Genomic DNA, 11,534 nt, shown 5'->3' with positions numbered 1-11,534 from the left:
GAGGGACACAGTCTCTCCCAGCCTCTTTGGAGGGACAGTCTCTCCCAGCCTCTTTGGAGGGACACAGTCTCTCCCAGCCTCTTTGGAGGGACAGTCTCTCCCAGCCTCTTTGGAGGGACACAGTCTCTCCCAGCCTCTTTGGAGGGACACAGTCTCTCCCAGCCTCTTTGGAGGGACACAGTCTCTCCTAACCTCTGTGGAAGGATATGCTCTCTCCCAGCCTCTCTACTGTGCTGCCCCCCAGGTTACCCCTTCGTGACTGCCTCCCTGCCCCCTCCCTGGCAGCCTTCACATTAGCTTGTTTTGGGTTTACGATTTTCTCTCCCATCAGGCCGTGTTGGTCCCTTCCAGTGAGTAATCACCTTCTCAGCGTACGTGAAATTGTCTTCATTGTTTTAGATTCCGGCTCTTTTCACAGTGTCACTTTCAATAAAGGAGAGAATCAAGTTTTAGCTGTCAGGTATATGTAACAAATTCACGTTTTGATATGGAGGAGGGAGAGAGACGGCAGGGGATCTGAGCTATGCCATTCCATTCTCACATAGAAGAATGGAGAGACATCACATATGAGAGAACACATTTTTACACAAATTGGATTCCAAAGTAATAAAATGCATAAAGAAAGTTTTAGGGCATTGACAACAGGCCGTATGGGGAAGATAGATGGAACGTTGAGTAAACGTATTTGTATTCACATTTTTAAATGTCACCTTAATGAGATTTTGCTGATATTTATGTAGGATTACCGAAGCCTTTGCTCTATGTGAAAAAAAATCCCATTACCATCCCTGTATGTGAAAACCAAGTAGGTGTTTTTGATCAAATACTTTACACTGTCGATTTAATATAACAGGCGTCTATAAATCACAATTTATACCAATACAAGTATCTGGCCCATTCTATCTAAATCTCCATTCTATCTCAATTCCATTTGTGAAAGATATTTTTTCTCCCTTGAATTCTTATGAAGCGAATGTTATGATTGTGCATACAGATAAGACAGTCACCAGTGGTGGAATGGAATAGAGACGTGGAATATAGCTACCTAGACAGCTTTTTTTCTCCACAAACGATACCAAGTATTGACCTGATAGCTGGTCCCGGTCTTTTGAAGGGTAGATAGCGAAACAGGAAGACGGGGCAGAAAAAAAGTGTTTGTTGTCAGTGATAAAAATGTCCTGGACTGAGTGACACCACTCTGCTGTAGCCATGGCGACCGAGGCAATCTGAAAGGCGATGGGCTTTGCTAATGAAGGGCCTCATTAACAGGAGTGGAGATGATAAGGGCTCCGGCTTGGCATCCTCTGGGAATGAAAACCGAAGGTCAGGAGGGAGGGAGGGAGGAGAGGGAGGGAGGGAGGAGGGAGGGAGGTCATCTTGGGCTTGCTTTAGTTCGAGGGAGGAGGGAGGAGAGAGAGAGAGAGAGAGAGAGAGAAGAGAGAGAGAGAAGAGGAGAGAGAGAGAGAGAGAGAGAGAGAGAGAAGAGAGAGAGAGAGAAGAGAGAGAGGAGAGAGAGAGAGAGAGAGAAGATGAGAGAGAGAGAGGAAGAGGAGAGGGGTGTGAGAGAGTGGGGGCTGTTCACCTGAGTGTGTCATACAGGGACCCTACCTCATTCCTGGAGATGTGTTTGGGTTCAGAAGGTGGACGTTTTGGGTTTCTGTTCACCTGAGTGTGTAATACAGGGACCCTACCTCATTCCTGGAGATGTGTTTGGGTTCAGAAGGTGGACGTTTTGGGTTTCTGCACAGCTGAATGTCTAAAGACTGTGATAAAATCATGTGGAAAACCCCTGTGCAACATTATCCACAGCCCATAGGGCCACAGCAGGCCCTCAGGGTACGTTACTATACATCTGTAGGCTGTGAAGATCACTGATGTAGTGAAGATGTAATTACACTGGTAAAGATAGTATGTGAGCCTATCTTAGGTGTGTGTGTGTGTTTGGTGGCTGTCTGGACAGTGGAGAGTTGGGTACTGTCATTTAGGTTGAGGTGTTTATCAGCCGGCTGCAGGTGAGGATGCCATGCTGCGCTAGGTAATGGGTTATATCTCTTAGACAGACAGACAGACAGTCCTAATGCACTGGGCTCTCTTTGGGCTTGCTGACCTCTGTAGGCTGTGGGTTTGATGTTCCTCAGGCCCAAATGTAAGGGGCCTTAGATGGTGTAGAGAGAGAACATCAAGGGGGATCAATGTGATAGTAGTACTGTTAAAACAGACCTGGGTTCAAATACTATTTAGACATTTGGAAGTAAGTATTTAGATATGTTTTATTTGAAAAGACAAGTAGTTGGAATGTATTTGGAAATACACTTAGAATGTTTTAGAAAATACTCAAATACACTGACTCAAATAAACTCCCATGCATTTAACCCAGGTATTTGAAAATGGTATTTGAAATAAGTATTTTAAATAGTAGGCTATTTATAGGAAATAATTTGAAAGTACTTCCAATCGAAGTAGTTGATTCGGGCCACATTATTTGAAAATACTCAAATACACAGAAATGTATTTGAACCCAGGTCTGATAAAAACACAGCAAAACATGATATACTCTTTCCCTCACAGATGTGTCACTTACTTTGGTCGCTCTGTACCTTCATCAAAAATATCCTCTCTTGTTTGAGAGCTGAGGCTTGTTTCAGAGCACAGCCAGCTGTTTCTTTGGTTTGGGAGTGTTACGGGCAGACAGAGGCAACTCAGAGGCACTCATTCACCACATACAACTGGATCATACCAACAAATGACAGTTTCCCTTTCTGCTGTCCTCTTGTCTACATCCCCAACTCTCCAAGTACTGACTCCTTCACTTCTTCACTCACTCATTGACTCACTCACTCATTGACTCACTCACTCACCCCCACGGGGGAAAGCATGGTCCTTGCTATCTGAGATCCTTGAACGTCCCTACCCCATTTATGTTGACATTTAAAATGGTTAAGGTAAGGGTTAAGGTTAGGATTAGGGTTATGCCTAGGGTTAGGGTAAGGGTAGGTAGGGGTTAAGGTAAGGTTAGGGTTAGGATAAGGGTAGGGTTTAGGGTAGGGGCATCCCAACGATCCCGGATAGCACTAACCGAGAAGGCAAAGCGTTGTCCGTGTGGCCGTAGAGCAGGCCTGATTGATTGGCCGTCTGTTCAGTCATGGCAGAGGGTCTGTAGCATGTGGGCGAGTTGCTGGAAGGTCAGGAAGGGGCCACGTTATGTCATATTACACACAGAGAGATCTCACACTCACTCACACTGCTGTCTGGTGTGGCACAGCAGAGAAAAGCAGGCCATCTCTCTGCAGTCACTTTACTATTAGTTCTACTGTCTTATATTCAGAGATAACCAAGGGTTTAGATTTTTACTGTAGGCTACCCAGCTAATTGGATTTGGTTGTCAAGAATTAGGTAGGGGGAACTGTGAGTTATAGCAGTGGGTGTGATTATAGCCTGCAATACCAGGGCAAAACACTAGTCATAGGATAAAAATAGACTAAGAGGTGTGCCTGGACATTTTTGGAACTATTGCAGTGTATAATGTGGTGCTAGTGTTACAGGAGGTTGTGGACACAAACACTGCAGGCTTTTGTGATGCTAGTATTACACTGATGTTCAGACAAGAGTGCAGGCTTGAGAGCAGAGCAACACTAATGCTGTCAGTACAGGCGGTCTCAGTTACAAAGGCCAGTATTAAAGCCCATTACCCAGCAGTCAGAGAACAGAGAGACAGGATGAAATCAGGACTCCATTAAGACTGCCTGTCTTGGAGAGAGACAGAGAGAGCAGCACCACAGCCCCACCCAGCTCATCACTGGGTACCTGTTAGTCATGAGTTACCCCCCCCCCCCCCCCCCCKCACKCACCACCCCKCCACATCCACAACACAGAAGCATAACACAATTTCATACACGCTGCTTTATCGAGCAGAAATCATTTGCATTTATTCTCTATTTCCACCCCCCCCCCCCCCCCCCACACACACCACCCCACCACATCCACAACACAGAAGCATAACACAATTTCATACACGCTGCTTTATCGAGCAGAAATCATTTGCATTTATTCTCTATTTCCACTCCAGTAAAATATGTGTGTTACAGTACACTTGTAAATGAGTAACTCAATTACTGCACCGTRTCTAGCGTCCAGTGTCTGTACCAGGCGCTGTACTCTAATTACCATAACCCCAATATAAATACCCCCTTTCTCCATCAAACTAAGGGGGCAGTGTTCAGCTCCAGGAGGCAGTACGTCTATGGGAGAGCTGCTAGATCAGCCAGTGTAGGAGCAGGTTAAAGATAGCCAGCTGTTGTCAATGGGGCCCTCTCTCATTAGAATTCCACTGGCATGTGCCTCGCTCTCTTTAAGGGTCATTAAAGGAAATTGGAGGCAGAATTTGTACAATGGTCTGTTTAACCTCTAGCAGCTTCTGGATGGCTATTGACTTTGGCAGTAGATTTCTGCTAAGGTATGAATCACATGATCCAGATGACAGGCGGTGGCATTTCCAGTGTGAGGGCTGAGATGGACAGATCTCTGACTAAGAGATGTTCTCCTTTGAAATAGGTTTATTTGTTTGTTCGTGCCATTTTCCCTTTTACCCGGGAATGATAACAAATAGCCTATTTGGTTATCAGTGTTTCTGGTGGTAAAGCAGGACTGCAGTGTGTATAGGACCCAACATGATGGGATTCAGGCATGTGAAAGCCAGCCACGCATACATACAGTACTACCACACACCAACACATACGTCTGTGTAGAGTCTGTACTCACACACTACATGTTCATGTTTTTAAATGTATGTCAATTGTAAAGTATTTTGTCTGTAATGTATTTTTCGTTATGTGTTGGACCCCAGTAAGACTAGCTGTTCCCATTGGCGTCGGCTAATGGGGATCCTAATAGATCGAATCAAACATCCATGTCTGAGTCTAGATGTGGCCAGATGATGTCATGTGTAGATGCTTGTATAGGGGTGTTTGTGTAGTTGGAGAGACTGTCGAGGTCATATTACCTGTGGCCCTGTAGACAGTGTGTATCGGCTCCAGGGTGTTAGGAGGACTCTGTTACACCTCCCGACTCTGTGCTCCCTAATAAGTATTGGAGCACTGTGTCGGCCCGGGGCTGGCTGCAGCACCACCCTCATTACAGCCACCTTCATTTGGAGGATTACACGCTACAAGGTAATACAAGGTAATCCGCCCCATGATAAAGGTCACATTTTTGTTTGGGGCTCATCAGCCTGGCTGTCTATAGGACATGTTTTGGAGAGATCAGGAGTCACCCCTACATCCACCTCCCCCACTACCTCATCCTGCTTCTTTTGTGATTGAGAGGATCACACCTAAGGGCACCTGCTCCATCTCTCTCAGCCCTGGAGTGGCTCTCTCTCTGGAGTCAGTGACACTGCAAAAACAACAGGGCCATCTAGAGCTGCGACAGAGAAGACAGAGAAAAGGGGCTAGTCAGTTGCACAAGTGAATGCATTCAACCGAAATGTGTCTTCCGCATTTAACCCAACCCCTCTGACTCAGAGAGGTGCGGAGGGCTGCCTTAATCGACGTCCACGTCATTGGCGCCTAGGGAGCAGTTGCTGTTGGGGGTTAAGGGCAGATTTGCCCACCTTTCTGACTCGGGGATACGAACCAACAACCTTTCGGTTGCTGGCCCAACACTAGGATATCACAGGCGTCACTACAGACCCGGGTTCGATCCCAGGATGTGCTACAGCAGGCCGTCACCGGGAGACCCATGAGGTGGTGCACAATTGGCCCAGCTGGACAGTGTTCCTCTGATACATTGGTGCTTCTGGGTTAAGCGAGCAGTGCGGCTTGGCAGGGTCGTGTTTCAGAGGACGCTTCGCTTCTCCCGAGTCCGTAGGGGAGTTGCAGCGATGGGACGAGACTGTAACTACCAATTGGGGAGAAAAAGGTAGGCAGGAGGAGTAGTTTCATCCACTTTTTTAGTCCATTTGTTTTTGATTGTTCTGTTGTTTTTTCTGAGGCCAGGAGATCTCYGTGGTCTTTATGTGCCACTTATCCATTCCAGCCATGCGTATCACGATGCAGGAGGGCTGAGTGGAATCGCATCGGAGAGGAGAGGGAGAGGGAGACATACACACTCTCATTTGATAAGCTTGTAGAGCTGACATTTAAAGCAGACTGTCTGCAGAGGCGTGCAGGGAAAAGTACAATGGAAAGCACAGATAACGAGTCCAATGATTTCCACCTCTCTCCCTACTTCTAGTCTGCTACTTTCTGTCTGTCTTCATGACATTACTCCTCTCCATATCTTCTCCTTCCCTCAGTCAATTTTTTTTCTCTCCCCCCAATCTATCCCTAAGGCAGTCTAATTTTATTTAACTTAGCAAGTCAGTTAAGAACATATTCTTATTTACAATGACTGCCTACCCCGGCCAAACCCTAACAACACTGGACCAATTGTGCGCCGCCCTATGGGACTCCCAATCACGTCTAGTTGTGATACAGCCTGGAATCGAACCAGGTTCTGTAGTGACACCTCTTGCACTGAGATGCACTGCTTTAGACCGCTGTGCCACTCGGGAGACCCTCATGGTCCATGGTCTCAGATTGATAGATGACTGAAGGTGGTGTTTTTAAACATGCACAAAGAGGGACCTGTCTTCTCACTAATACAGGAGATAGTGTTAGACTGAAGGCCCTGGTTGGCGTGAGGTGTGGTGAGGTGTCTCAGGTCACTCATTCCAGCCACCTGCCATAGCCTCCCCTACCCTAGCCTTTTTCATGAGCATGCCTGTGTTAGCCTCACGGCTAGGCTTGACCTGCCTGGGCTTAATAACCAGCCGTCCTTAGGAGACATCCTTAGCCTCTGTTCCGTGCCTTGGGGATCAAACCCCTTCTTAGCTCCACTGTAATGGCCTCTACCTCATTGTCCACTTTGATGATGGGCAGCTCACCGGATACCAGATGCTTTTTTGGTGGAAGTTTATTGGTAGGCGTGTGCTGTGGATGAAGGCTCTTACAGGCCAGTCACTTTAAATAACCTTCAAAGAGCACCCTTATTGGAGCCCCCGCCACACCCCCGCCACACACCCAGCCGGGCCGACACACTCCCTGCCTGCCTCCCTGTTATTGGAGCCCCCAGCCGGGCTGCCACACTCCCTGCCTGTCTCCCTGTTATTGGAGCCCCCAGCCGGGCTGCCACACTCCCTGCCTGCCTCCCTGTTATTGGAGCCCCCAGCCGGGCCGACACACTCCCTGCCTGCCTCCCTGTTATTGGAGCCCCCAGCCGGGCTGCCACACTCCCTGCCTGCCTCCCTGTTATTGGAGCCCCCAGCCCGGCTTGCCACACTCCCTGCCTGCCTCCTGTTATTGGAGCCCCCAGCCGGGCCGCACACTCCCTGCCTGCCTCCCTGTTATTGGAGCCCCCAGCCGGGCTTGCCACACTCCCTGCTGCCTCCCTGTTATGGAGCCCCCAGCCGGGCTCCCACACTCCCTGCCTGCCTCCCTGTATTGGAGCCCCCAGCCGGGCTGCCACACTCCCTGCCTGCCTCCCTGTATTGGAGCCCCAGCCGGCTGCCACACTCCCTGCCTAGCCTCCCATGTTATTGAGCCCCCAGCCGGGCCGACACACTCCCTGCCTGCCTCCCTGTTATTGGAGCCCCCAGCCGGCTGCCACACTCCCTGCCTGCCTCCCTGTTATGGAGCCCCCAGCCGGCTGCCACACTCCCTGCCTGCCTCTCTGTTCTACCTGCTGGTGGAGTGCATTGATCAGCCCTCAACTCACAGGCCAATTACTGGGGTAGAGAAGGCCAGGCAGGACACAGAGCCATCCGCCCCGCCCGCTCACACCACCTCTCTCTTTGAAGCCTCCTTCCAATTCATCAGGAGGAGAGGACAGCTGCTTTCCTCCATTAGATAAACATGTCCAGTCCTAGAGAGACTGGCTCAGGGGGCTCTGCTCCCGCAGATGGTGTAATGTGAGGAGGAGAGGTTTATGGTTACATATTAGAGTGCCACTTTCAGTACACTTTGTCGGCTGCTCTCTCTTCTCTCTTCATCCTCTCCTTCTTTTCTTCTACCACTCCTTTTTTCTTCTTTCCCTTGCCATTTTTCACTCACTCTCCCTCTCTCCCTCATTCCCTCCTCTCTTCTGAAGAGTTCCCGTGCTGTATCCCCGTGGTACAGGATTAACTCCACTCGTTTAGAGCCCACTCCGCTTCCACAGATGTCGGCTTTGAGATTGAAATGAGCTCTCCTCTGCAAAGCGAGTGAATTAAAATACATTTCAGAGAGGGGAAAAACACTAAAGAGAGAAGCTGAGGAGTTTTGCGGAGAACAAGGCTCTGTCGGCACAGCGAGAGCGAACGGTTAAACGCATGCCTGTGTGTAAGTCTCCAGATGGGAGTGAGAGGAAAGGAGAGGAGAATGAGAAGAGGAAAGGAGAGAAGAGGAAGACCATGTTGGGTCCTCAGAACCACCATGTAGCCATGCTYAGCTACAAGAGGTCTAGAGTCCATAGCAACTAAAGTCCTCCTCATCCACTGTTCAGACCACCAGGGTGTCTGAGACTGGGCTAGAGCTGTAGAATGGAGGAGTCTCAGAATGGAGTGGAGAGCCACATCTGTTCCAGAGAGTAGCAAGGACCCCGGTTCATCTCCAGTCTACTGTTAGCATTGACTTTATCCTCAACAGTCAAAGTTGACATCCTGAATGCGCCAATACACACCACCTCCTTCCATATTCAACAGCCAACCAACAGTGTTCTATCACTGTTTTGGATTTGTTGTTGGGTTCTCCTGCTGAACTGGAGCGTCTGTGTCAATTAGCAAGGTAGCGTGAGATGTTGACCGCGCTGTGTCTAGCAGCATGCTCTGTCTTTATCCTCTTTGAGACGCTCCTTTGAGAAGCCGACTGAAAAGTAGAGAGGACAGAACAGAGAGACACTTCCGTGAAATGAATAAGATGAACAAAGAAGTCAATAAACGGTAGACACGGTTCTCCATGGAGCTTTCTCATTCCTTCTAATTCATCTTGGCTCCGGCCCAAAAGCAGTGATTAAAGGACATCTGAAGTGCTGGAATGGCTGCGCTATGTACATTTTCACGTTTGATTATACAACCAATTATGCTGCACTTAAGAAATGAAATAACCCCAGGAAGCTGTGAACAGAGAGTGTTACACATGCAAATGACCCTACGCCGCTATCCCTCGTGGTGCCACACACTCATGATCTACTGCTAGCTAGCCCTGTGTTTGTGAGTGTGTTTGTAGCCACCTGCATGCCCCACCCACTTCAGAATTTGTTCTTTTCAGCCATCTATTTCCTGTGTTTGAGGAGTGCAAAATACACTTGTCACTTACATCTCACTGGATATATTGCTTTCATTTTACACTAGCTACTCTTTCCTACTCTTGCTTGTGCCGTAACAACATTTCCCGTTGATGTTACGACAGTGGAAACGTTTGTAATGACCTGTCAAACACACCATGGTAATGGCTTAAATGGGCTCAATGGACTACATTGTCTTTCCGTTGCATCTACAAGAACGCCAAATCTTGGTTGTGGATTTAACCCACCGTCTCGACACATCATAAAAAAGAGAAGAAAGATAACTTTATTTTGGTGGGTGTTGATTCTTTGTGCAACTGAAAGAAGGTATAATTTAATACAGTTGAAATGTTGACCAATTAGAGGCCCTAAAATGAAAGCAACAGGAAAGGAACACTTGGATTACAGTGTAAACAATGTAAAATATGTTTAGACCGGGTGGGTATCCTTCTCTTGACACACTTTTTGAATTATGTAATAAAATGTGACAACAACAGTAATGCATAATTAAAGAGACAGTGCAGGTGAGCGCAATTTATGATTAGAGGTCTCCTGGACAAAGGATGTTTTTGGTGGTTGCAAGCCTGTTCCACCCCTTTATGTTAAATCATTCATGTATGCAAACAAACTCAGTGTATATATGCAAAGTAGGCACATATAATTGTCTCTATTTAATCACAAAATATATAATATACTAATGAAATGTATATATGAGTTCATTATAAGAAAAAAAGTGCATTTTTACAATACATCGTATACCTGAATTCCCACCAAAATGCATGACTCTATTCATTATTTTTCGGTGTCAGTAAAATATTTTATCTGCTATAATTCAGTCAATATCTGATCGATTTTTTAAAATGTAAAACGTTTGAAGTATCTTCATCCATTAAAAAACTGTTAGAGTCATCGTAATTATATTTTTAACCATTCAACCATTTTGGCACCCGTTACTAGCGTTTATGTGAGGAACAAACAGAAGGCCTACAGTGCAAGGGGCGAGCGATAAAAGAAGGCAGTTGAGGAAGTGGGCTCAGTAGAGTCAGGATGACATCACCACATCCTGTCTACATTGACCTAACACGTCGTCAGCCGTACAGTCAGTCAGTCAGTACACAATGTTCTGTATACTTTTCAGCCTCCCACCACAACGTAGGTTGGTGGTGTACTGATGGCCATATCAGATATCAGTCCTGTCATTTTCTCTACTGGCTGGGGGACAGATGTTATTGTGACTGTGTGTGGCCCCTGGGGGTGATCCGCTCTGTTTGGGTTGGGCCTGTATCTCCTGCTGCTTAGTGGCATTAGGTTTCTCTCCATCTCACCCTTCTCAGCCAAATTCAGCAGCAGTGGCAGCAGCATCAGCATCTCTAAAGTAAATAAAGGAAAGCAGTATTGCTTCTAAGCGTTTGGCTCGCTCATTAAAAGCAATCTCCTCTAAACGGCGACGGGCCTCTGCAAAGCGTCGTCGTCAATGTTCTTCATTACGGATTAATTGATCCAGTGTCTTGCCTTTAAACATACCCCATGCCTGGACATAAATAACAGTCTGGCCACAGTGGCTGAGAAAAGCCTAATTAAGTTTAATCAATGCTACTTTATGGCCTACTCACGCGTAATTCAATTCTTTAAACACTTGCTTTTTATGTTTGAAAAAGACTATTGAAATTGTAATGCGATTAGTCTGTGAGTCAGCACTTCGCCAGAGGCTCCAGGAGAACGTGTGGATGTACTGTACGTGAATGGCAGCTAACGAATGGCAGTTAGTGCCCGCTATTCCTTCACTTTCCAGCCCAAAACTATTCCATGTATTAATCCACAGTCAATTCACTTTCCATCTGTCTCTTCCATGATATCTCATGACCCATTCACTTATTACTGATTATCTCCTATTCAGATCCCCAGTTTCATCATCAGGAAGGAATGAAAGAAATGATAATTACATGTAATGAAACTGATATCTATATCAATCAGTGGAAACGCACAAAAGGTGCATATCTGTTTCAATGGATTTCCAATTCCACATTGGATCTCCTGATGAAAAGAAATTCATCAGCATGTCTCGATGGATTTTGGAAAGGTTCTCAGGCCCTCCTCATTGGATGTTACTGTATGTGATAGAGATCTAGACATCTATTGAGTTTGGCCCATTGTTCTTCTCAAGGGCTCTGCACAAAATACTCTGTTATTTTTCAATGGAGAACTTTGACACTTCTCTGTAGTTTAGACCATTGCAT

The 11,534-nt window shown here is 46.8% G+C and overlaps 2 protein-coding genes across 2 annotated transcripts in view; both read left to right on the top strand.

Moving 5' to 3' along the window:
• LOC111950941 (RNA-binding protein Musashi homolog 2-like) overlaps positions 1–7,561 on the top strand; it is a 233,891-nt gene extending 226,330 nt beyond the window's left edge. Inside the window, exon 8 of the mRNA XM_023968898.2 lies at positions 6,981–7,561. Coding sequence (XP_023824666.1) covers positions 6,981–7,561 — 581 coding nt within the window. The remainder of the gene's footprint in view (positions 1–6,980) is intronic.
• A 783-nt stretch (positions 7,562–8,344) lies between these two features.
• The window catches only part of LOC111950940 (RNA-binding protein Musashi homolog 2-like), a 110,952-nt gene continuing 107,762 nt past the window's right edge, over positions 8,345–11,534 (top strand). Inside the window, exon 1 of the mRNA XM_070434525.1 lies at positions 8,345–8,449. Within this exon, the coding sequence (XP_070290626.1) occupies positions 8,345–8,449 (105 nt within the window). The remainder of the gene's footprint in view (positions 8,450–11,534) is intronic.

The sequence above is a fragment of the Salvelinus sp. IW2-2015 genome, linkage group LG23, assembly GCF_002910315.2.
Source record: "Salvelinus sp. IW2-2015 linkage group LG23, ASM291031v2, whole genome shotgun sequence".
NCBI lineage: Eukaryota > Metazoa > Chordata > Actinopteri > Salmoniformes > Salmonidae > Salvelinus > Salvelinus sp. IW2-2015.
Note: the sequence above shows the minus strand (reverse complement) of the source record. Positions and strands in the feature narration are given on the sequence as shown.